This window comes from Neophocaena asiaeorientalis, unplaced genomic scaffold, assembly GCF_003031525.2.
Source record: "Neophocaena asiaeorientalis asiaeorientalis breed wild unplaced genomic scaffold, Neophocaena_asiaeorientalis_V1.1 scaffold51, whole genome shotgun sequence".
NCBI lineage: Eukaryota > Metazoa > Chordata > Mammalia > Artiodactyla > Phocoenidae > Neophocaena > Neophocaena asiaeorientalis.
In genome coordinates, this window is record NW_020173335.1 from 4,678,797 (window position 1) to 4,705,667 (window position 26,871).

Consider the following 26,871-nt stretch of genomic DNA (forward strand, 5'->3'; position numbering starts at 1 on the left):
TCCAGATTTCCATCTGGTACTGTTTTCTGGAACTGTTTTACTGGAACTGGTTGTGATCAGGAGTCAAACCCATTTTTCCTTTGTCTTTATAGCCTGTGGACTAGGGCACGGTCGTGACGTAGAGTCATGACTGATCAGACAGCAGACTACCAGCTAGCAGTCACTTTGTAATTAACTACCCCAAACTGCGGTGACTTAAAACTATGAGCCTGTGTTAGCTCGTAACTGTGTAAGTGGAGTGGGTGGTCCTGCTGACTGGGCAGTGCTTAGCTGACCTCAGAGGCCTTGCTTGTACCTTCATCTGGGGTCAGCTGGCTGGTCCAGGATGGCCTGAGACAAACGACTCATTCCTCTTCATGCGGATGCGGGCTCTTCTCTGCCAGCAGGACAGCTGGGCAGCTGGACACGCAGCAGCCTTTGGAGAAAGGAGTGGACGCGCCCAGGAAGCCCCTGAATTCAGGTCTCCGCACTGGTGCAACGTCACCTCTGCCATATTTTATTGGCCAAAACAAGTTCACACGGCTGGTCACAGAGCAGCGCAAGAGGTTCCACTGCTTCATAAATAAAAATATTGCCTGTATTTGACCACTACTTGAAAAAGACCTAACATTGTCCTGAGGGTAAGCATGGGATACAGATAGGATACGTGATTTTTTAAAAATATAAGTTAAACATAAAGTAATATACTCAATATTTTGTAATAATGTATAAGGGAAAAGAAACTGAAAAAAATACATGTGTATATGTGTGTGTGTGTGTGTGTGTGTGTGTGTGTATAACTGAATCACTTTGCTGTACAGCTGAAACTAACACAACATTGTAAATCAACTATACTTCAATAAACAAATAATAAAAAATAAACATAAGATGCAACAGGAAAGCTCATTAAAGAATCTTCCCCGGGGGATATTACCAGACTTCACAATGGTCTTGGAAGTTTTAAATTTTAAATATGCACAGAAATGGAAAGAAGCGGAAATAGAGAGAAGAAAAATGGTTGGAAAGGATTAGAAAGCAATTTCCTAAGAAAATGTGAATAATTGTCTTGCCTTAAGTGGCATTCTTTTTTTTTTGCAGTACGTGGGCCTCTCACTGTTGTGGCCTCTCCCGTTGCGGAGCACAGGCTCCGGACGTGCAGGCTCAGCAGCCACGGCTCACGAGCCCAGCCGCTCCGTGGCATCCGCCTGCCGATGCAGGGGACACGGGTTCGGATTGATGGGTCAGTTACTGAAAAATGTGGGAAGAGGGTCACAAAGAAGCAAGAGATTGACGTACTGTCAAAATGTTGGCCGTTCCATGCCAAGGATGACACGCCAAGAGCGGTATGAGACAGTGACTGGAAAATGGCCAGCGAAGGGGGTGTTGCCGTCCTGCTAAGGAATGAACAGCCAGACCAAACGTCACGTCTGCATGGGGTGAGGTTTAGTCAGTTTACCAAGAAGGTTTTCCTAGCTATGCTCCCTGGCAGCAGCCTGACTTCTCCTCCACCTAGAAAATGCTGCACCTCCCAGCACCTCCCAGATCTCACGGGGGGCGGGGGGCCATGTGAGGAAGGAGACCTGTAGTTTAGTCTTCCGTGTCTTCAGGAGAAATCCATCTTGTTCCGATTCAACACAATATAGGACTGGAATGGCCAGACTTATTTCAAAACAGTGTCCTGTAACACTGTGGATTTCTAGATCTCAGAGAGCATTTGGACCGAACCTAATGTGTGTCATATCTGTGTACTGAGACTCAGAGAGCTGGGCGTCTCCAACGACATCAGAAAAACTCCTCCCTTATATTCCTCCGCAGGCTTCAGCCCTCTGCCTCTACCCGTCTCTCCTCCTGTCAGAACTTGAGGGGTATTCAGGGAGAATATACAATCCAATATGCTTTTTTTTTTTTTTTTCCACTTTGTTTCATAGTGGACTTTATTGGGAAAAGTTATTGTAAAAGACATTCAAATTCATACAATTTAAATAAGAAAGTAAAATTATACCTTGGAGCTATAATAATCGTTATAGTAACCACAAATAAGGTAAGTCTAAATTACTGCCTGAGCGAACACTATTTTGTCAGGCTTCTCTCATAAGCCCAAGGTAGGAAACACTGCAATTCTTAGAAGTCAGCCCAATGACGAATTTGCATTTGAAGCTGAAGAAAGGGAGAAAACCATGTTCTGAGTACAGCATCACGACACTGTAGCCTGAAAAGCAACTTTATTAATGTCCGGCAGCAGAGTGCATTAGTTATTGTAACCACGCATTAAAATTTGTAGTTTGGGGACTTCCCTGGTGACGCAGTGGTTAAGAATCCACCTGCCAATGCAGGGGACATGGGTTCGAGCCCTGGTCTGGGAAGATCCCATATGCCGCGGAGCAACTAAGCCCGTGCCCCACACCTACTGACCCTGTGCCCTAGAGCCCACGAGCCACAGCTACTGAGCCCATGTGCCACAACTACTGAAGCCCACGCATCTAGAGCCTGTGCTGTACAACAAGAGAAGCCACCGCAATGAGAAGCCCGTGCACCGCAACGAAGAGTAGCACCCGCTCACCGCAACTAGAGAAAGCCCGCGCACAGTAAAGAAGACCCAACACAGCCAAAAATAAATTTTTAAAAAAGAAAAAAAAATTATTTCGTGTCATTAAGAGAACAATCAGTTTTCTTCATGATACATCATGTTTTACTCAGTTTTGTGTGGTTTGTCCCTCCAAAGACATTTCTGGGACTGTTCCTTTTTCCAGGGCCTCCTAAGATGCCCAGGTTGCTTACTCTGGGTCATCTTTAGTCATTTAATACCAGCCAAACTGCCGGAACCAGTGGAAGCCCTCTCCCTGAACCAGACCCCCTTCTCTCAAACCCTACAGCTGCCACCACTAGAAGACAGGCATCTCAACTTGGTCAACAGTGTTACTAACAAGTTAATGTGGGATTCTCTTTGGTTATGGAATTTTTACGCTTATAAAAAAATATAGCTAGATATATGCTCCTGAATTCTGAAAGTATTTTGACTGACTTAAACACAAGTATGTCTTTGCAAAATTCACCAGCTTGGCCAGGTCTGAAATCTATTTTCCTATGGAATCTAATATCAGTGTTCTATTTAGCGAACACAAGAGTGAAGAACACTGACAGATCTTTAGAAGCCCTGAGGGGTGGGGGCAGCCTTAGATGCTGTCCACGGCTTTGACCTCACTGAGGGCCTGCACAGGGTTCACGTGCTTCTTCTGAGATGCCCTCTTAATCTTGGTCTGTGTCTCATCCTGTGTCTCTCTCTTCACCAAGTGCTTTTTCTCAGGCACCTTCATCTTCCATGACGCAGCACGGAGGTTACGGGAAGCCCTCCCCTGAGACTTCTAGTATTTGGCGGAGGCTGCACAGGATACCTTCACTCTCTGCACCACCGCGTTCATCAAGTTCTTAGCGGCTTGGATCAGGGACGTGGCGCTGTCCACCCCGGAGACGACCAGCTCCCTAGCGAGGTTCTGCACCTCAGCCTTGACTTTGCTGCAGATGTTGAGCTGGTGGCAGTAGAGGACGATGCACTGCAGGTAGGCCAGCAGGTCCCTCTTGCAGGCTGAGTCTGGGCAATGGTCTGCGACGGTACGGCCAGGCTTACCCATCCAGGATCCCGCCTCAGCAATTTTCTTGGCGGCACTGCTCACAGCTGATGTGTTTTTGAGCGGTCCTTTACCTCGGGTAAAGTCCTTCATCTCCATCATGATCATGCACATCTGCTTGGCCAGCACGATGACGTCATTACCTCGGTCGACCCACTTGGACACTTCGGCATCCAGCTTGCTCTTTTCTTCCTGGAAACTGGCCACCTGTTCAGCAGTCTTTGCTTTTTGCTCCTGGGGAAGGAGAGCCATGGTCGCCCGGGCACTCTGGCCAGCCATCAGCTGATCGTCTTCCGTCCGGACGCTTGTCCTGCTTCTGACATCGAAGTCTTCCGTCTCGAAGTCCGAGTCATCCAGCTCCTCAGGGGTCCTTATCATCAGCAGCGCTTTCCTGATGTCCCGGATGCCGTCGAACACCAGGCGTGAGGCGTCAGTAAACTCCTTCTCCTCCATGGGCTGGGCCAGGTCCGAGCTGAGGGCTTCCACGGCCTCTTCATTTGCTCGGTAAAATGTGGCATGACTGTGTTGGAGAGGAGTTTGGTGTCTTCCAGAACCTTCTCTGTGCAGACCCCTGGCTCATAGGTGTCCGTCTCTGAGATGACCACGTGAATGACCCGAGCAGCTCGGCCTCGAGTTGCACCAGCTGTGCGGTACATCCCATCCGCATCTTTCTCATGGAGAGCAATGACGCATTTGTTCATGTCTCTCAAAATGTGATTCTCTGAGACAGCCAGGAAGTCATCAATGGAAGTAATGTCATTGACATCATCTGTGAGACCTCGGACTTGTTTTTCCCACTGTTCTTTAAAAGGATCCATGTTCTCTTGGGCCAGTTTACTCCGTGGTTTTGCTGCTAAAGCCAACGCAGCACTGATAACCTGAGGACAGAGGGCTTCTAGCTGGCTTGCAGACATTCAAAGAAGCTTTACACCTTCTTCATTGTTTGAGATGGAACAGGCCAAGCCGGCCACCTCAGTTAATTTGTTGGCACGTTCCCGGAAAACTCGGGCATTTCTTTAACTTCTTTCTTGTTTCCATTCTTTGCAGCTTCAATCAATACTAAAAGTGGAACGCTGGTTTCCAGAAATGAATCTGGAACATGGTCCGTGACAGCTTTGCGGAGCTGCCTCTGCAAGTCCGTGGTCTTCTTGGTCATTTTATCTACTGCAGAATTGAGTGCGTCACTCCCTTCTTTACGCCCAGCGTTGCCCACGTACTGTGAGAGCAGGTCCTGCAAGGCCTGGCGGACAGCATTACACTCGGTCACGACTCTCTCACGCCGGTCATCACGTGTGCAGGATGAATCAGCCATCAGGGCAGCCCCACTAATGACGCTTTGCAGGCGCCCCTCCAGGGAAGGACTAAAGCGCTCCTCGCTGAAGCTCAAGGGGTCCACAATGATTTGTTTATCAAAGTGATTGAGGGTACACGCCAGTTCTCCTCCTTCTCGACCCTGGTTCTGGGAGGCGTCGTCTGATTCAGTAGCCTGGGCTGCACTAGAAACGCCTGTGACCGCCTCCCGCAGCTGCTTGTATATCAGGTCTCTGCTGGCCTTACAGGCTGCGACATCAGCGTGCTGTAGGCATGCCTGGGATGCAGTATAGAGGATTGGAACGTTTTTCTGCAGGATTCCTCTGGCTGCAGCCATAGGATCACGATGGCCCATATCTTTCCGTTCCTGTTGTCTTTTGGCTGCCATAATGTTCAGCTTATCCACTTCAGGTTCCAGGGCCTTATACTGTATTCCCAAGTCCTGTTCGGTGCCAGCATTCCCCAGTTTCAAGATACCGTCTTCTACAACTTTCAACTGAACAAGTAACTTGTAGGCATCTGTCACGTCAGGCAAATTAAGCAGCCGGGTAACACCAGAGAGCAAAGCTCGAGCTGCCCGAACCGCGTTGCCACGCGTCGCGGGAGAAGAGGGACCACCCACAAACTCTCCAGCAGCACTCTCCATCACATCTCCTTGTTTTCTAACACCTTCTACAGCAGCCACAAGCTCCTCCTTGAGAAACTGACTCTCCTTTGCAATTTTATCCCTGTCCTCCAAGAAATTGTCCGTTGCTTGTTCGACAGATGCAGCCCAAACGTGGGCCTTCTTAGAACGACCTCACTTCTTATTAGAGGGCCCCTTGCTATTGGTATTGACCAGGGTTGTAACCTGGGTAACAAGAGGCTCCAACAGTCTTTCAACTGCCAGAGTCCTGATCTCTAGACTTTTGGGGTCCCATTTGATGTTTATGTTGCCTGCGTGGACAGCAGTCATTTCTGTGGCGAGCTCGGCAAGTGCAGGAAGATTCCTGAAGCCCGAGGCCAACGGCCACCACTTTGTCTTCCCCATTATGTTTTGATTAAGTTAAATAGTATTTTCTGAGGGTTACCTAGATGGATATTGGAAGGACGGAGAGACACGAAACGATTTTGTTACTTTCCACCCGCTAAGCACAAGAGGCCAGCTGAGCAGGTCAGAGAGTGGGTGACAAATGACTGTAGGTGACTAGCACTGGATTATGGACAGAGGAATGGATGAAGAAGATGTGGGACATCTATACAATGGAATACCACCCAGCCATAAGAAAGTGCCATTTGCAGCAACATGGACGGGCCTAGAGACTGTCATACTGAGTAAAGTAAGTCAGACAGAGAAAGACCAATATCATCTGATATCGCTTATATGTGGAACCTAAAATATGACACAAATGAATGAAAGAGAAACAGAGTCACAGACACAGAGAATAGACTGGTGGTTGCCAAGGGGGAGGGGCAGTGGGGGAGGGATGGAGTGGGAGTTTGGGGTCAGCAGATGCAGACTATTACATACAGGTTGGTTAAACAACGTCCTACTGTAGAGCACAGGGAGCTACATTCAATATCCTGTGACAAACCATCATGGAAAAGGACACGGAAAAGAATGTGTGCATATACGTATAACTGGGTCACTTTGCAGCACAGCAGAAATGAACACCACATTGTAAACCAACTATACTTCAATGAAATAAAATTTAAAAATAGTATTGGGTATATCTTTGTAAACTATTAAGTATTATTAAGACGTTCTCCTATTAATACTAATTCCTAAAAATATAAACGTATTTGGTCGCATTGTGCATTATTTTTAATAACTGCATCATCCCAAAGATCTGACCCAGGTCACTGTTCCGTGTGTCTCTTTGGACAGCCTGACCCAGCTTTATGCTCTTTCAACGTTCTCTCTCTGTGTCTGTGTGATTTTCAGTCAGCTTCAGGTGTAGAAGCTGGATTTATTTTCAAAGCTCTTCAGGCGAAGTGGCTTCACTTCAGACTTGGTTCGGGGGGTCTGTGTCTCGTCACTCTCCTCGCACCTGCCCCCCTTTCACCTAAACAAAGTCATCTGCTGAAGCCATTTCTCATTTGGCTCACGAATCCGACCTCTGCAGCTGCTTTCCTGCACTCGTAGTCTCAGAATGAAAGGTTTGACTCAAGTACCTTTGTGATACTTGGTGCCTTTTGGGCGTGAGTAGGTGACGCTGCTGCTTTCCGGGCAGTGACTGTGTGATCCACGGTGAGGGTCTGCAGAGCCCAGAGCCACCTCGCCCCTTGTTTGTTTGACTTTGCCATCTCTAGCCTTTTGTGAATGTGAACATCTAATGGCACTTTCTGCAGACCTGAGACTTTATTCCCGAGTTCGTAAAAAATAGTATTGGGTATATCTTTGTAAACTATTAAGTATTATTAAGACGTTCTCCTATTAATACTAATTCCTAAAAATATAAACGTATTTGGTCGCATTGTGCATTATTTTTAATAACTGCATCATCCCAAAGATCTGACCCAGGTCACTGTTCCGTGTGTCTCTTTGGACAGCCTGACCCAGCTTTATGCTCTTTCAACGTTCTCTCTCTGTGTCTGTGTGATTTTCAGTCAGCTTCAGGTGTAGAAGCTGGATTTATTTTCAAAGCTCTTCAGGCGAAGTGGCTTCACTTCAGACTTGGTTCGGGGGGTCTGTGTCTCGTCACTCTCCTCGCACCTGCCCCCCTTTCACCTAAACAAAGTCATCTGCTGAAGCCATTTCTCATTTGGCTCACGAATCCGACCTCTGCAGCTGCTTTCCTGCACTCGTAGTCTCAGAATGAAAGGTTTGACTCAAGTACCTTACTTTGTGATACTTGGTGCCTTTTGGGTGTGAGTAGGTGACGCTGCTGCTTTCCGGGCAGTGACTGTGTGATCCACGGTGAGGGTCTGCAGAGCCCAGAGCCACCTCGCCCCTTGTTTGTTTGACTTTGCCATCTCTAGCCTTTTGTGAATGTGAACATCTAATGGCACTTTCTGCAGACCTGAGACTTTATTCCCGAGTTCGTCATCCAGGTTCCAGGGATGAGCATCTATGCCCCAGCACTTCCTACCCAGATGGAGGCTCTGCTAACCCTCGGATCCTATTTTAAACTCCAGCCCCACTTTGATGGCACACCCTGCCTGGTTATTTGACAATGCAGATGGACGTCAATAGAAAGTCTGTGCTGGGATTATTCTGTCTGTGCTGTTCTCATCAAGCTCCTAAATAATCCACCTGTACTCGTTCAATAAACACTAAGTACTGACGAGATACTAGGTACCTATTAGACAGATACAGTGACAGACAAAACATGCATTACATACCTGAGATTACAGCCTAGGCTTTCCTTCTCTGTGTCAGCTGTTAGTATGAATTATACACTAATAAACCCTGGAGGAAGCATAATTTGTCTATACTTCCTATTTTTAGAAACATGATGTACTTTGGTTGCTCTATGTTCTGATTGTTATTAGGTTTACAGATGACCTCTTTCAACTCGATATTCATACTCGAATACTCTGGATCTCCATTAATTAATAGAAATGTATTGTACCTCTGCTCTTGTCTCTGTGTGCAACATATAAGTCAAAGAGCGTCAGCATTCGGTGCTTACTGAATCATGAGTGGATTACTTTAGAGGATTTCAGGAAAGAACAGAGTTTAATCAAGTGAAACACTTTTCTAGAGGAGCAGTTATAAATCCTGATGTTACAGACACAGGATTGAGTTGGATAATGCCAGCAGAGAGAAAAATTCATAGAAGACATAGTATATAAAAGAAATCAGGGCTTCCCTGGTGGCGCAGTGGTTGACAGTCTGCCTGCCGATGCAGGGGACACGGGTTCGTGCCCCGGTCCGGGAAGATCTCACATGCCGCGGAGCACCTGGGCCCGTGAGCCATGGCCGCTGAACCTGCGCGTCCGGAGCCTGTGCTCCGCAATGGGAGAGGCCACAACAGTGAGAGGCCCGCGTACCGCAAAAAAAAAAAAAAAAGAAAGAAATCAGTTTTCTAAGGGGAATAACTTCAATTTTTTCAGGAACTGTAAAGTAAATTGTGAATTTAGGACTTTTATAGAAGTAAGACCAGGAAAATTCTAACAGACGAATCCTAATAGTCAAGCATCACGAGAAATGCCTAATCTGTTTTTACAGAGATAACCTCACCACTGGCATATAGCTGCTAATTACCAAGTGAAATAATACTAAAGGAAACAGCATTCTACTCACTGATTTATAAATCAATACAAAATGTAAATTTTTTCCAGGTTTTAGAAAGCATTATGTCAGAATTATGAAGAATTGCTGGATAAACCAAATGGTGTGATCAGGTCAATGTGTACCTTATGTCTACAACACTTTACAACCAGAAAGCTTTAGATCTTTTAGACTTGCTAACCATCTTCAGAGCACTTTCTGAAGTTCACTCCAGGCGCCTCCTTGCTCCCTTACCCCTGCCTCTCCTCCGCAGGCCAGCGAGTGCTGTGGGGCTCCGCTGCTTGGGCAGGTGGCCATCTGGCCCTTGAGCTGAGCTGCTGGGATTGGTTCACTCAAGAACTGCAGTAAGATGTACAGGAGCTCGGCATCAATCCGTGGTGGTCCTTGGACACAGGAAGTCCAGAGACTCGGGAATAAGGGAAGTCATTGGGGGCTGTTGTGATGAGAGAGCACAGAGGGGTGGTCTGCAGAGAAGAGAAGGGTAGGCAGGGATGAGGGGCCGAGAGAGGAGGCGCTGAGGCTCCTCATGGATTATCTCCAGACCCTGCCCTCACCTACAACACACTGACTCTTTTTTATTATTATTATTAATTGTTATTGGAGTAGAGTTGCTTTACAGTGTTGTGTTAGTTTCTACTATACAGCAAAGTGAATCAGTTATAGGTATACATATATCCCCTCTTTTTTAGATTTTCTTCATATTTAGGTCACCACAGAGCACTGAGTCGAGTTCCCTGTGCTCTACAGTAGGTTCCCACGAGTTGTCTATTTTATATATAGTAGTGTGTATATGTCCATCCCAATCTCCTAAATCACCCCATCCCCCCCTTCTCCCCTTGATAACCGTAAGTTTGTTCTCTACATATGTGACTCTATTTCTGGTTTGCAAATAAGTTCAGCTCTACCATTTTTCTAGATTTCACATATATGTGTTAATATACGATATTTGTTTTCTCTTTCTGACTTACTTCACTCTGTATGACAGTCTCTATGTCCATTCCCTCTCTGCAAATGACCCAATTTCGTTCATTTTTATGGCTGAGTAATATTCCATTGTGTATATGTGCCGCATCTTCTTTATCCATTCGTCTGTTGATGGACATTTAGGTGGCTTCCATGTCCTGGCTATTGTAAATAGCGCTGCAATGCACATCAAGGTGGGACGCATGCACTCCGCTGACTCTGTACACAATGAGAATGTGTGAGCTTCTCTTTCTTCCTATGATAGTTTTTGATAACTTAAAGGATAATATCACCTTACTCTCATCGTGTGTGCACAAGGAACTCAGAGTTAAGGTGATTGGACCATAAAATTGCTATTACCTCTTAGTACCAGCACTTTCTGGAGGGATTGTGGAGCACTATGAAATAAAGAGGTACTTACGTACATTAGGAGGGAACTAAAAAGAACACGAGCGTCTCCCTCCTACGTGCGGAGCTGTGAACAGCTTGTACGCACTGTGGGCCTCGGGCTGGCCTTGCTTGTCCAGCACCACCTACCCCTGCCAAAAAGTGCATTTCCCAGACCAGCTGGAGTAACAACTGGGACACAAGGAGATTAGTGAATATTCATGTGTTTTAGCTGCCGCCAAGGTGAATCTTCCCAAATCCTGATTATGTTTATTTAAGTGAAACATCTGCCAATAAGAAGGAGACATGTTTATGGTAACGGCATAGCTGTGGCTTCTGTCCTCTGAATAATGATAATACAGACATTGGCTGCATGGCCTCATCCTTGGGGTTTTCTTTGTTCTTTTTGTTATTATTATTTGTGAGTAGTAAGCTTCTTGTGCTACCGAGATTGCTAGCCATTATGGCAATAAAAGGGCTATTTGTTGCCTTTCTTGTTGGAAAGTGGCTAATGCAGACAAGGGAGCTGCTCAGGAAGCAATGGGTTCGTAACATAAACCAAACTTGGATGTTTCTTTTCAGGGTTTAGACACTAACCGGTGATGACCCAGCTGAGGTCCGTGAGAACACCGCATGTCCTCACAGATATGAGCAGCCCAGGCGTGAACTGTCTTATTTTTTTCAATATTCTGGGAACAGTAATAAACAACACGAAGTTCTCCACTGTCTGGGGATAGAACGACGGGAGTTGTGTAAATAGACTTAAATCAGATTTCCTGGGCACGACTGTTTCCATTACCTACCCAGGACTTTATTTGGGAAAAAATGGACTATTATGAAAAATATAAAACTTAAGACACTTTATATCCTCATTCAACCAGAACTTCAGGGCCCGTCTGGGGGGCACACCTTCCCCAGGGGTGACAGGGACAAATTGGGCAGAATCTCTGGCCTCGTGAAACTTACGGTCTAGTAGAAGCGAAAGAGAGGCAGGCACAGAGCATCACTCTGCCCTAATCCTCAGGCTGGGCAGTGAGGTCCAAGGGCAAACGTCCTAACGGGTCCCCTCCCTATGGACTGTGTTTGTTTCCTGGAGCTGCCTTAACAAAGCACCATGATTTGGGCGACTCACAACAGTGTGTGTTCATTCTCTCCCAGTCAGGAGGCCGGAGGCTGGAGAAGCGGCTGGCAGGGCCCTGCTGCCCCCCGAAGTGCCCCATGGAGGGTCCCTCCTCTCCCAACAGGTCCTGGGGGCCCAGGCGCTCTTTGAGTTGTGGCAGCACAGCTCCAGGCTCTGCCTCCGTTCCCCTCTGTGTCCCTGTCCTCACGTCCTCTGATCACAGGGACACCAGCCATGTTGGGTTAGGGCCACCCTCCTCCAGGATCACCTCTTCTCAACGTGCTACATCAGCAGTGACCCTGTTTCCAAATGGGGCCATAGGTGGAGGTGCTGGGGATTAGGGCTTCAACTTATCTTCCCGAAGGACACAGTTAACCCACGACATGGAGCATTTAGCGAAGAGTGATGCTTGTAGGAGTGGGGTAATCACACACCCGCAGAAAGTAATGAGACATAAAGAGAAAGGAAGAATGGATAAAGAGTGTTTGAGTGATGTGAGCTGGAGGTGGACATCTGTAACCCTAATTCTCTGGTTCCTGACAGGTGGCCGTCTTCAAACCACGTCATCTTGTCCTGACCCGGGAGTGCCACTTTCAGCTCTGTCCCTGGACACTTCTGTGCACAAAATACATTCACTGCGATTTCTCACCTGTGACTCCACCAGGGCAGGGCCTGGGTCTCAGGGATCTACTGTCAAGATCTCCCAAATCAGAGAACTTCTTGAACCCGTGCCAAGCCTCTGGCACCAGGCTTTCCCGGTTGGCTACTTCAGAAGGGACAGAGCTGAAGTCCAGGAGGTACATATACTCAGGGTACACAAATGCAGTTTTATCTTTCCCATTTTTAAAGGGAATGCATATCCCCTGTTTAAATATCCTAACACAAAGTGTAACTTGCAGTGTTTCAGAACAAGGAGTTGGTTTATTTTGAAAATGTAGCTCATTGTTGCTTTTCCAGCAGACGCCCTATCCAGACGGCCTTTTCAGGGAAACGAGTCCACATAAACACCCACAATGGGCCATTCAACACAAACCCTGTCCCAGAACAGGTATTTCCAGTGTGTCCTTCCATGCGCAAATACAATGCCCCAGAAGGACAAAGCTTGCACAAATGACACACCGCAAACAGAGATTTCAATAGCACCAGAGGAGTTCAGAGTCACTGTGACATTGCTCTGCAGAGAGAATAGTCTCGGCAAAGCCACCCTGGGTGGTTGGGTAAGTGGGCTGTGATAATTCTCTCTGGTGTTGCTCCTCAATCTTCTAATTCTTGTTTTAAAAGGTTAAAACACACACATACTCCTTGCCCTATTAAATTCTTCTAAAAATGCTTAACTCCTTCTGTTTCTGAAAATAGTACAATTCTCCTGTCTCACAAGAACACCTATCAAGTTTATTTCCATAAATAAAAGAAAGCTCTTCAGGGAATGAGTTCTTTCTGTTCAGGTTACTTAAGACTTTGCATTTCCTACTCTGATTTTGGAACATTAAGTAACTGTACAAGATGACAGAAAGAATCTAGTCAGCCATTTCATGTGGCTACTTTCCAGATTAAAGCGTATGTGCGGAAGTTTTTGTAACAAAGTGTTTATGGGAACTGTCACATTTCCTAGGAAGAGCTGCTTTGATTCAACCCCCGCCATATTCTTTCACTACTAATAAAAATACACTATGATCAGAAAACTGTTTTTTTTTTTTTTTTCCTAAAAACTGGCCAAACATTGCAAAGTTTCCCTGTATTTGCTTTTCAAAAAGTCTGCCTGGGAAAAAAGTAAATTCCAAGAACTATGAGGGACAGAATGCCAAAAAAAAAAAAAAGCCTTTGGTGAGTTGATGAGGAAAGACTGTTCCAGGTGTGGGGAGAAGCTTGGAGGGCTGCATGATTCACAGAGGTAACCATAAATAAATTCATCTCAGATACGGGAAGGGCACTAAGAGGAATGCGGTAAATAAGGATACGCTTAACAGAATCCGCAAATAGCAGCTGATACTTATTGAGAGGTTACTAGATGCCAAGTCCTGTGCACTAATTATTTGATTGAACCTCCCTCCAGTTTTATAAAGTGGACACTACTATTGTGCTTATTTCATAACTATTAAATTAAGGAATAGGGTAATTTGCCTAAATGACCACGACTTAGGAAACCAACGTTCTACAGGATCAGCTGGCAACAGGATGTCCAGAGCCAGACCTGAAGAGCTGCAACTAACACCTCTTAAAATTTTTGCAGCTTTGGATGTGTGGAGAAAACTACCAGTTCACAGGGATATTTGTTTTTTTAACATCTTTATAGGAGTATAATTGCAGTACAATGGTGTGTTAGTTTCTGCTTTATAACAAAGTGAATCAGTTATACGTGTACATATATCCCCATATCCCCTCCCTCTTGGGTCTCCCTCCCACCCTCCCTATCCCACCCTTCTAGGTGGTCACAAAGCACCGAGCTGATCTCCCTGTGCTATGTGGCTTCTTCCCACTAGCCATCTATTTTACATTTGGTAGTGTATATATGTCCATGTTACTCTCTCGCTTCGTCTCAGCTTACCCTTCCCCCCTCCCCGTGTCCTCAAGTCCATTCTCTACATCTGCATCTTTATTCCTGTCCTGACCCTATGTTCTTCAGAACCTTATTATTATTTTTAGATACCATATATATGTGTTAGCATACGGTATTTGTCTTTCTCTTTCTGACTTACTTCACTCTGTATGACAGACTCTAGGTCCATCCGCCTCACTACAAATAACTCAATTTCGTTTCTTTTTATGGCTAATATTCCATTGTATATATGTGCCACATCTTCTTTATTATTTAAACTTCCACATCTGTCTCATTTGGTGAGTCGACTAGACTTCTTTCACTGTTTCGATTCCTGGTGTTTGGGCTCCTCACCCCATACACTGGCGACCCTTCCAAGCGTCCCCTTTGCAACCATCTGTATAGTGAATTCACTCATTTTTCTACTGGGTGTCCTCTTTTTCTCAATGAAACATTTCCCCACTGTAATGTCATAAATTTATTCTCCTTTATTGTCTTCTAGTATTCTTTCATTTTAGCTGCCAAATTTAGGACTTTAATCCATCTGGATATTACTTTTGTTTATATGTTTTGCCATTTTATTTTTCTCCATATAATGAAATCCCATAAACTCATCTACTAAATACTATTTTGTTGTTAATGACGACAGTAGAGATTGCCTCCATAAAGCTTTCTAAACAAATGGTACTCTGGTGTTTATATTGCATTCCATTGATCTTCTTGTTCCCATGCCAAAAACATACTATTTTAGTTTATTTTGCTTTGTTTTATTTTACCACAATGACATTGCGAAATGTCTTCGTACCTCATTGGGTGAGCTTCCCTCTTTGTTCTTCTTATCCATAATCTTTATTATTCATGGATTCTTTTTTATCCATGTGGTTTCTTAATCAGTTTGTTCAGCTCTTTCAAAAATTCTGCTGAAATATTTCCAGAAAAGACACATAATTTTAACTTGGTTTGAGAAGAATGACATCTTTGCAATGTTAAATTACGCAAATCATGAACAGTGTTTATCTCTACTGTTATTGAGGACTTTTTGGCCTTTCATAGAATTTTTAACGTGGATTTGCTCACTTATTTGCCTATTATCTGTGGTAACATCCAACAGAGAAGTGTGCATGTCTTGTGTGAATAGTTCAGTAAATCATTACAAAGAGACCACATCCACGTAATCACCATCTGGGTTAAAAAAAACAGGAATATTACCAGAACCCCAGAAACTTCCCTCATCCCCCACCCCCAAGAAAGCTCCCTTCTCCCCAGAGCAGATGCCAATTTTATTTCTGGTATTCTAGCTTAGCTTTGCTGATTTTTAGATCCTATGACAACGGAATTGTATAGAACACAGTTTTTTTGTGTCTTTTATCACTTACCATTATGTTGGTGAGATGCACTGATGCTGATTTATGTAATAGTAATTAACTATTTCATGGTATAACAGTATTAATGTTGTCTAAATGTGTTTATCCACTTGTACATTTGGGCTATTTCCAGAGGAGTGAAGCTGCTGGGGTGTCAGAATTCCTAGTTCAACTTTAATTGACAGCACCATGCAATTTTCCAAGGTCGTCATCATAACCATTTACTTTCATACCCACAGCAAACAATTCCACTCCTCCCCATACCCTCACCGACTCATGTTATGACTGTGTCCTTACCTGTGCCTTACAACAAAAGGCGCATCGTTTGCCCTTTAATTGGAGATAAGTCTGTGTAAATATCTTGCTTTTCTCTCCCACCTTTTTTGAGTATTCACTGATGGTTTTTTTATTAATACCTAACACTAAGTTAAAATATAGCTATATAAATTGTGGCTGCTCATAGATTTTTTTTAGAATATTTCATATTATATATATATATATATATATATATATATATATTTATTTATTTATTTTAGGCTTGTGGTATAAAGGACACACCTGTCCTTTTAGAACATACTCTTAAGAGCTTAGGCATTTAAAATGTGCTATGACTTGTTTCATGGTCCAGCCTTTGACATATCTTGGTGAACACTCTCTGTGCGTTTGAATTTTCTACAATGATTATTTATGTTTCAATAGACTATTTATTTAAAGATCTCATTTATAATGTCTAAATTTGAAGGAAAAGAAGGCCTACATTCAAATTTGAAAAGTATTTTAGACTCTTTGAAGGATATAGTTATCAGAAAGGCACTCTATTCTTCTTAATAATTTTTTTTTTTTTTTTTTTGCAGTACACGGGCCTCTCACTGTTGTGGCCTCTCTTGCTGCGGAGCACAGGCTCCGGACGCGCAGGCCCGGCGGCAATGGCCCACGGGTCCAGCCGCTCCGTGGCATGTGGGATCCCCCCGGACTGGGGCATGAACCCGTGTCCCCCGCACCGGCAGGCGGACTCCCAACCACTGCGCCACCAGGGAAGCCCTTAATAAATTTAAAATGAAATGCTCATAAAGATCCAAATGGGTAAAACAATTTTATTTCATTTCTACCGCATTCAAAATTCCTACTGGTGAAAGAACCACAGCACAGGGGCTGCAGGGTCCATTTTGTGACCCTCGCTCACCAGAAACCTCTGCCATCTCAGGGCAGGTCACAAAATCATGTCCACATTAGTGTACTTTCTCAAATTTGCCCTCCTGCCTTTTCCCTGAGAGTGGTATTCCTCCCTTTCTTTATGAGATTCCCACAGTGTGTTTGTTAAAATTACATACTCTTGTAAAAAAAAAACAAAAAAAAAAAAAAAAAAATTACATACTCTTGGTACCTGCTTTCATATAGTCTGATTCTTTGGATTTTGATGGAGTCCAGGAATTAGCATTAAAAACAAACAAAGACCAAGAAGAGTCTCATGTGGGTGGTTGGGGGACCACATTTGAGACACAATGTCCTCACTCATCCTGATTTTTATACTGATACGGATGTGTTTGTCCTTCTTGGACTCTGGGTCTGTTTGCACCAAAGGGTATAAGAAGTGGGCGGAGGAATAGAAGTGCACTGACCCACAGGAGCACCGATAGCCATTTGACCGCAACCCAACTCTTGGAGTTTGAATATAGATTCACGTAGGCGTTTTCCTTGATTTGGGCTTAATGATACTAAATGGTTAGATTATCTAACAATCAGAAATTCCAAAGCATATTGTTCACAAAGCAATAACTTATTTGGATGAAAGGAAGATCTACCAGATCAGGACATAAAGAATATTCTAAATCTAGACACCCTGTCATATGGCTGACTGTATGTATATGGTATAATAACCAAGAGACAGGGTGAACTTGGGCCATTCCCTGCTGAGCCGTCTTCCTTGTGGTGGAAACTTGGTGGAGCCGTTATGAAGGCATCTACTCCCCACTGCCAGGGATGTTAATATTCTCCTCTGTGCCAACTAAAAATATCTAAAGTGTCTGTTTTCTAGTTCTTCATAAAACTTTTAAGTTTTCACCCATCTCTTTCAGCTGCTGTGAAAATTTGTTTCTGTGATAAGCTGCACAGGCTTTTGAAGAGCAGACTTTTCCTTTCCAGCCCAGCAGAGTATTAATAGCTCTTTTTTAATTGGATAGAACTTTCATTTTCATTTTTTCTTTTGAGAAAAGCAATCTGTGCTAGTTGTGGAAACAATTATTCAACATGCAGCTTAAAAAATCTATTAGGACAATCTCTCGGGAAAGTCAAATCCAGGCAGGATTAACTTTCCAAGAGGGAGGGCAGTCGTCTACACTGAAGGCTGTGCGATCCAGCAAATGCGTGAGGTTTATTTTTAGCATAAATTCAGCTCTTTCATTTTCCCCTGCAACTGAGCAAAAGCATTAACATGATTAAAGTGGTTCTAAATCACTGCACAACCGCACGTCAGAGAGCCAGGAATTAGACCGTGTATACAATGGACCAGAGAAAGGCTGTGAAATTCTAATTTTCACCTAATTTTTCTTAGAGTACTTTTCCAAACAATGTTTTCCTCCAATACTTTATGTGATCCAATAGTGAAAAGTAGAGCAGACTATTTCAGAGATGATTGAAATCAGCGCTGCCTGTGGAGAAATCAATCTGAAGGCCTTGTGGTCTCTTTAAATTCATTATGATACAATAAAATTATGTCCTTCCCCCCTTTCCCCTTTGGTAACAATAAGTTTGTTTTTTATGTCTGTGGGTTTATTTCTGTTTTGTAAATAAGTTCATTTGTATTTTTTTTAGATTCCACATATATGATGTCATATAAATATCATACAAATATCATACGATATTTGTCTTTCTCTGTCTTACTTCACTTCGTATGATAATCTCTAGGTCCATCCGTGTTGCTGCAAATGGCATGATTTCATTCTTTTTATGGCTGAGTAATACACTATACTCAATATTTTATAATAACCTATAAGGGAAAAGAATCTGAAAAAGAATAGATATAACTGAACCACTGTGCTGTACACCTGGAACTAACACGACGTTGTAAATCAACTACACTTAAATTAAAAAAATAATAAAATTTTAAAAGATGACAAAATTGTAAATGTAACGATGATAATAATAGTTATAGGGCTTCCCTGGTGGTCCAGTGGTTAAGACTCTGCCTTCCAACGTGGCGGCCGTGAGTTCGACCCCTGGTCGGGGAGCTGGGATCCCACATGCTTCAGGGTGCGGCCAAAATCTAAAAATAAAAAAAAATTATAATAATGATGAACAGCTGCTTAAATTCCCAAATTATTGAAACACGAAGGGAAAGACAATAAAAGAGACTATTTGAAACTATTCTGAATATTTCTCCATAGGTAACTGCCTTTTAGAAGACCAGTTAACCCCTGGGGATACGGTTTACTTTACTATAAAAGTGACTGAATTTAATGTCATAAATGTATGCATCGAAAAAAGAAGCAGAAGGAATAGCCAAACATATTCTTTAAATAAGAAAACACAATCTATTAGAGTAAGGAACAGTTGTTCTGTTAATAGCCAACATGATTTCTAGGCTTTTAAATCTGGGTAGGAAGCACCAACAGTGTGGCTTAAACAACTAGAATCCTAAGTAAATCAGTGAGTTTCTATGAGCTTCAGTTTCCTTGTCATCGAAAATGAAAAGAGTTGGACTAAATCAAGTGTTCTTTACCTAGGTTGTGATATGCAGTCTCAGAGGAAACAAGAGCCCCTGACAGAGAATGAGGAATTCTGGATGCGTGTGCATTTGCTAGGAATAGGTCCACGGCTTCCTTTTTGGACCGTCAAAGGGCCCCGAGGCTAGGAAACATGCCATATGCTCCCAAGGTCCCCGCTGCTCTGACAACCTCTGGGCTGTATGACTTCCAACTTCACTTGAGTTCTGATTAAGGAAAAAACTCCCTTTTTTATTGAGCTTACAGTCCAATTGATTATATACCGTAAAATCTAAATAGTCTATTGTCCACTGGAAATACTTCCTTATAAATAAATAGAATAATTATCCTTTTATAACAAGGATATTCTGTAAATCAGTTGTCATGAAGTTCCTGAAGCTCTTTTTTTGTCCAGAAAGACAGCTCTAGTTGATTACAAATTCCATTCACATGGAGACAGTGTCCATAAAAAGAAAAAAAAAAGTTGTTTTTATATGCAACAGGGTTCTTCTTGGAGAACAGATGGACAGTAACACAGAAGCAGGTGGGATGTGTACGTGTGTGTTATGTAAGAAGAGGCAAACACTTTGGCTTAATGAGAAAGGCGTCTTCAGTTAAGGGCGTGGAGGACATTTTTCCATTGAAGTGGAGGCATAATCATGAAATAATAAAGCTGTCAAAATAAAAGCTGCTTTAGTAACTGTGCTGAGTTTTGTCTTGGTGTCTGAAGAAGGGGAGTGTGAAAAGATGGGGCGGATGCAAACTAAGGGACCCCGAACTGGGGACTGACAGACAGGGTAACATGTTCACATCTGGCGGAAGTCTTCTGGCTTCAGAGATTTTCTTCTTTAAAATTTCTCTTCTCCTTGTGAAATGTCTCATGTGACAAGACGCAGGCCTTAGGTGTATCATAAATTCAACCACTGATTTGTAATTCCCAGAGGATAAAGGGTTTTGTTAGGACATCCTGGACCTAATCTTTTGTGAGTTTCTTAGGACATTGCCCCAGTTCTTTAGACTCCTGAAGGAAAACATTACTTACATGGAATTTGTTCCCTAGTCTTTCAGTGTTTTTGACTTTGGAACTGTGTGCACAGTGAAGGTGAGAGGTATAGGAGGAAGAGACGGAAGGGGAGGCTCTTCCTTCTGGCTGGATCCACGTGATCGGAATTATAAGGAAGTCGAGGTGTGTAGGTATAAGTACATCTCATCAAACCAGACAAAACAGAGTCTACTGACTATTGATACGTGTGCTTATAGCTTGATAAAATGCGAGTGCTTTACAGAAAAGGAGGCTGAAAGATCCCAGGGGGATGTTGGAAGAATATGCTGATGCGGGAAGGGGCTGATGTACAAGCAACCGAGAGCTTTGAGAAGTGAATTCATTCACCTTCTCCCCGGGATGCACGCTGGAACTCAAAAATAATAAAGCAAAATCACTGCTCCAAGGAGCTAGCAGTTTTGTGGTGAAGAAAGGTGGGAAGAAGAATGGAAATAAAATGCGAGACAGAAGATATCCAGGATGTGATGACTGAGATTAGAAATATTTTACAAATTGCACTGATTAGACTGCTGTTCTTAAAGCAGAGAGAAGATTAATAGCAAAACTGCCAACGGCACGCTCTCAGGCATTCTATCCTCCGTCACTATTTAGGAGACTGTGGAGAGCAGGTCATTTTGACCTCAAGGAGCTGCCCTGGGTTTCAAGCCCCCTGACAGAACTTTACTCTTCCAGGGACTTCAAGAGACCAAAAAAAGAAAATTGAGTCTTGCGCTACAGGGTGAAAGTGCAGATTAACTAACAAGACAATGAAGTCAGGGAAGCAACCGTTGGAGGGGGAAGAAGAGTTAGCCTAGAAGAGATTCCCTCCTGCGTACAAACCCTTTAAGCTGAGCGAGTGACCAGAGGCTGTGTGCTAGCATTTATCTCTTGGGTAAATTGTATCCCGAGACCCCCTCTGTCTGAGGAAAAAATAGTCCTGCATATGAGGAGGGACGCCACCAGGGAAGAGAAGGAAAGAGACGACAAACATCTGGACCCTAACACCAAAAGGGACAGACATAAACTTGACAGTTTAGCCCCAATAAATATCACAGCAGTGGAATAAGGGTGGAGAGGTACAGATGTGATTTTTCAAAAGATATTCAAAAGCTGTGTTGTGAGAACTCACAGAGGAAATTTATTGGGGAATCTTTTGAGACAGTGATCAGAGACAACTGAGGCTCAAGGTGGTTCGGCTCCATCTGTAGGAAACAGAAAAATTAAACTGTAGCTGGTTTTCTGAACAAGAGAGCAGGTGTTCAGGCTATCACAAATTACCTGTAGAAAGATTTAAAGTTTTGTGTTCCTTACTTCACCCTTCAATGCTTCTTGGAATCCTGTCTCCTTTCAGGGGGGAATAAATGGCAGCAGCAGACAGGGTGAGGAAAGAGACTGGGGCCCCTGGATCACTGCACCTTGACACTTGTGACCTCGTCATAGTTGCTTGTTCTTTTTTATCTAAGTTTACCCCTTCCCTCTCAATTCCATGCCTTTATCTCCTTATGATCTTATCCCTGTTATAAATTTATCCCGTTCATACTTAACCACAGAGCCAGATGGCCAGCATGTGACAAGAATTTATTCTATGTGATCTAAGATGCAGAATTGGAATCATTTTGTAGAGGTTTCCAGGAAACAGTTGGAGATAACTACAAGAATGGAGTCTCTAGGAAGTCATAGAGTTTTATGAAATTGTGGCTTGGCTGGTGAGACAGAGAATTTCAGATCACCAGAGTTATGCTCAAAGAAGCTGGATGGCCCCGTAGCAGGAAGTGGCAGAGGCGTTTCCTGCACTGAGTAGAGGTTGTGGGTAACACCTAACGATGTGACTCATCATGCTTCCTAGCTGAGGAGCTAGATGCCAGGGCCTAGAGTGGGATGGAGGGAAAGAGGCATGGCTCCTGAAGCTATGGTATAGCCTGATTGCTCACACCAACCAAGTAAATAAACCCACATAGTGTTTATAAGCAAAGAAGTTCAGAATTCAACAAAATTGTCTAAATTCTATGAACCAGACACTTCAGCTCAACTTACGAAGCCAAGAAAGATTTTAAAAACCAAGGCAACTCCAAATACAGGAAGAAGACAAGCTAGGTTGTCATTTTCAGAATTCTAAGAAAGGTAGAGGCCACAAAAACTCCAAAAAAATGTTAAGGCAAGTATCTGGCTTGCCTCTGATTTATGTGAAAAAGGAAAACCAGTGATGAGGGGCAGGATGGGGACCACTTTACCCACAGTGGTTAGAGAAAGCAAGAGTTGGTATTGGAATGTTGAGAAGAGGTAACCGTGTGGAAACTTGAAAATCAAGCATTTCCAAAAGAAGACATGTGAATGGAGAATCCTGAAATTGAGAACAAGCTTGGTGTGTTCCTGCAGCAGGAGAGGGTTCCAGTGGCTGGAGTGAAGTGAATAAGGGGAAGGATGGAGGGAGACAGGTTGAAGAGAAACGAGGAACCCTTACGTAGGGATTGTAGAGTTTAGTAAGGAACTTGGATCTTATTTTGTTTCTAAAGGAAGCCATAGACTTTTTGGCCTAAGCAACTAGCAGTGAGGAGAAGACAGTACAGATGGTATGAGAAACACACTCTTTACCTCAAACCATCATGGAAACAGAGAGAGCTAGAGAGACAAGGAAGTTGAAACAAGAGCTTCGATCATTTCTAGGAACAAATGCCATTAGGGTTTTGAATCACATGATCAGCATTCATCTTGGCTGTGGGAACAGGGCTCTGGGCTTCAGGAGGGCCATGAATACAATGGGGGCAGTGAACTTTTATTCACAGAGAAGTCAAGGAAGAACTTCAGATACAGAGGAGTGCATGAAAAGTTGTAGATTTTAGAAATAGAAACTAAGATGATGTGTAATCCCTTGATCAAGTCAACATTTGGGAGGGACGACAGAGCCATAAATGCAGACAATATGCTCTTTGGTGGCCAAATCTGAAATTCAGGATCGTGGGTCAGATTGATTCTGAAAGACAAAAGGTGAAGAGAGGAAGGGTAGACTAACCAACGGTATTTTGAAGGCTTCACAGATTTGTGATGCTGACCGTTCTTATGTAACTGGGAAGGAATGAAGGCCACAGGTAGGAAAGTCTGAGGCTTGGGGACCTGTAATCAGACATTGAAGTAGAGCAGACAAAAAAGCTGCACTATAAAGCATTTTTTAAAGGAAATGAAATGTACTCAACTACCATATTTGTAAATTGTACAACCAAATGAATATTTCTTCAAAAGAACAAACTTAGGAGCCAGACACTAATTCCAGAAATGCCTTCATTCCTCGTGGCAACTTCAGAGCTCTTTTACAAGACACATCCATGTACATACCTACGTGAACAGACCTGTCTGATTTCCTGAGTAATATTTCTCTGTCTTTGATCTATGACTGAAGGCTGGTTCTCAAGCCAAACCTACTCAAAAGAATAAATATTTGATACCACTTACAATCTTTCAAAAAAAAATTCTTTTTTTTCTCTTTGCAATTGGAAGATTTTATTTTTTTCAGTTTTAAAAAATTAATTTTTATTGGAGTATAGTTGATTTACAATGTTGTATTAGTTTCAGGTGTACAGGAAAGTGAATCAGTTATACATATACATATATCCCCTCTTTTTCAGATTCTATTCCCAGGTAGGTCATTACAGAGTATTGAGGAGAGTTCCCTGTGCTATACAGTAGGTCCTTATTAGTTATCTATTTTATATATAGTAGTGTGTATATGTTAATCCTAATGTCCCAGTTTACCTTCACCCCTCCTTTCCCTCTAGGTAACCATAAGTTTGTTTTCTACATCTGTGACTCTATTTCTGTTTTGTAAATAGGTTCATTTGTACCATTTTTTTTAGACCCCACATATCATATGATATTTGTCTTTCTCTGTCTGACTTACTTCACTCAGCATGAGAATCTCTAGGTCCATCCAAGTTGCTGCAAATGGCATTATTTTGTTTGTTTTTATGGCTGAGTAATATTCCGTTGTATATATGTACCATGTCTTCTTTATCCACTTCTCCGTCAATGGACATTTAGTTTGCTTCCATGTTTGGCTATTTGTAAATAGTGCTGCAATGAACATTGGGGTACAGGTATCTTCTTGAATTATGGTTTTCTCCGGATATATGCCCAGGAGTGGGATTGCAGGATCATTATAGTAGTTTTATTTTTATTTTTTTAAGGAACCTCCATACTGTTCTCCATAGTGGCTGCACCAATTTACATTCCCACCAACATTGTAGGAGTGTTCCCTTTTCTTCATGCCCTCTCCAGCGTTTATCGTTTGTAGATTTTTTTGATAATGGGCATCCTGACTGGTGTGAGGTGATACCTCATTGTAGTTTTGATTTGCATTTCTCTAATAATTAGTGATGTTGAGCATCTTTTCATGTGTCTCTTGGTCATCTTCATGTCTTCTTTGGAGAAATGTCTATTTAGATCTTCTGCCCATTTTTCTCAATAAACAAATGGGACGTAATTGAACTTAAAAGCTTTTGCACAGCAAAGGAAACCATAAACAAAATAAAAAGACAACCCACAGAATGGGAGAAAATGTTTGCAAATGAAACAACTGACAAGGGATTAATGTCCAAAATATACAAGCAGCTCATGCAGCTCAATGTCAAAAAAAATGTTCTTTTAAGTCTGAAGGCATTTTCAAACTTGTTTTGAGCATGACACTGTTATAAAGCATGGGATTCCACAGCAACTACAGAACTTTTTTTGCTTTCATCTATAATGAATTTTTGAAAATTCATTTGAAAACTGTAATACACAAAAGTCAAAGAATAAATAGTCCCTTATAAGCTGGTTTGAAAACAAACCAGCATGGTAATCTCCAGGTCCATCCATGTTGCTGCAAAAGGCATTATTTCATTGTGGTTTTTTTGGCTGAGTAATGTACCGCTGTATATATACACCACATCTTCATCCATTCATCTGTTGATGGACACTTAGGCTGCTTCCATGTCCTGGCTATTGAAAATAGTGCTGTGAACATAAGGGTGCATGTATCTTTTTGAATTACAGTTTTCTCCAGATATAAGCCCAGCAGTGAGATTGCTGGATCATATGGTAGTTCTATTTTTAGTTTTTTAAGGAACTGCCGTACTGTTCTCCATAGTGGCTGTATCAATTTACATTCCCACCAACAGTGCAAGAGGGTTCCCTTTTCTCCACACCCTCTCTGCATTTATTATTTGTAGACTTTTTGATGATGGCCATTCTGACCAGTGTGAGGTGATACCTCATTGTAGTTTGGTTTGCATTTCTCTAATAATTAGCAATATTGAGCATCTTTTCCTGTGCCTGTTGGCCATTATGTCTTCTTTGGAGAAATGCCTATTTAGATCTTCTGCCCATTTTTTGATTAGGTTGTTTGTTTTTTTGATATTGAGCTGCACGAGCTGTCTGTATATGTAAGGAGAGTAGAAAGCAATAACATGTTGAAACAGTTGCATGAACAGTGCTGTGCAGGTGAAGGTGTGCAGATAACAGTACAGTAAGCCTGGAGGTAGGTTGGCCAGAGCGTTCGTGCCAATCATTGTTCACTCCTGTCCTACCACGTAGTTCGCACCCTCCAAACCCCCCTCACGATCCAGGAGGATTGCTGGAACTTGAGCTTCCATGTCTGGGTTGCAGATCAGATGGAATGGGAAAGCTAAGAGAACTGGAGAAGTATCCCTTCTAGAAGCAGAATCTCTATAAGCAGGTTTTCCAGAAATCTCATTTATGTCTATTCATGTCTCACTGGCCAGAACTTAGTCATCTGATTACATGCTGAAAATAAGCCCAGTTGGAAATTGATTTCTCAAACTAAGGAGGAAGAGGAGTCCATAGATATTGGGGAAGCACCAGGAAGTCTCTGCCCAAATTTCTTTCATCTCTTTAACATACTGCTTGTGATACAGCCTCCATCTTCAATTTCCTTTGACCATCTAGACAGGACCAGTAGTTTTCTCCATTACATGGTTAGTCCTTCTCTCATTTTTGAACAGAACTGGAGTATGATGTAGGACACTGACATTTAATTTGAAAAATTATGATTTTGAAGCCTGACTTTTAAGTAAACAAGAGCTATTTGAATAGTTTGTAGTTTTTTCGTACTAAAGGACCTCTTTGTATAATATAATCAAACATCTAGGTCAATAGAATGAACACTGAAGAATGCAACTGAAAATGATGCTTTGATGTTAAAGTTGGTTAAATCCCAGCCAAACTAGTTTGCTGTCATACTTCTGTTTAATACGTTTACAGTGGAGAAATTCTACAACTTGTATACTAGTAAAAATTGGTTGACATAGCTTGAGAAACACAACTTCCTTTCATTAGGTCTTTACCTAGCAAGGGTGCTTTCATAGAATTTGCTTGATATACTAATAACTTTGCAAACCTACATCTTGGCTATCTTGAATAATGCTGCAAGGAACATAGCAGTGCATGTATCTCTCCAAGATCCTTATTTCAATTCTTTTGGATAAAAACCCAGAAATGGAATTGCTTGATTATATGGTGGTTTTATTTTTAATTTTTTGAGGAACCTTTGTACTGTTTTCAAAGTCAGCTGCACCATCTTACATCCCAACAACAGTGCACGTGTTCCAATTTTTCCACATGCTCGTCATCACTTG

The 26,871-nt window shown here is 42.7% G+C and overlaps 1 protein-coding gene across 1 annotated transcript; it reads right to left on the reverse strand.

The window, feature by feature from the left end:
* Nucleotides 1-3,152: 3,152 nt before the first annotated feature.
* On the reverse strand, nucleotides 3,153-5,882 carry LOC112400428 (catenin alpha-1-like). The gene is given in 4 exon segments (XM_024746159.1): nucleotides 3,153-4,102; nucleotides 4,105-4,483; nucleotides 4,577-4,617; nucleotides 4,620-5,882. Coding segments are annotated over 4 exon segments (2,622 nt in total). The 5' UTR covers nucleotides 5,872-5,882.
* Nucleotides 5,883-26,871: the final 20,989 nt, after the last annotated feature.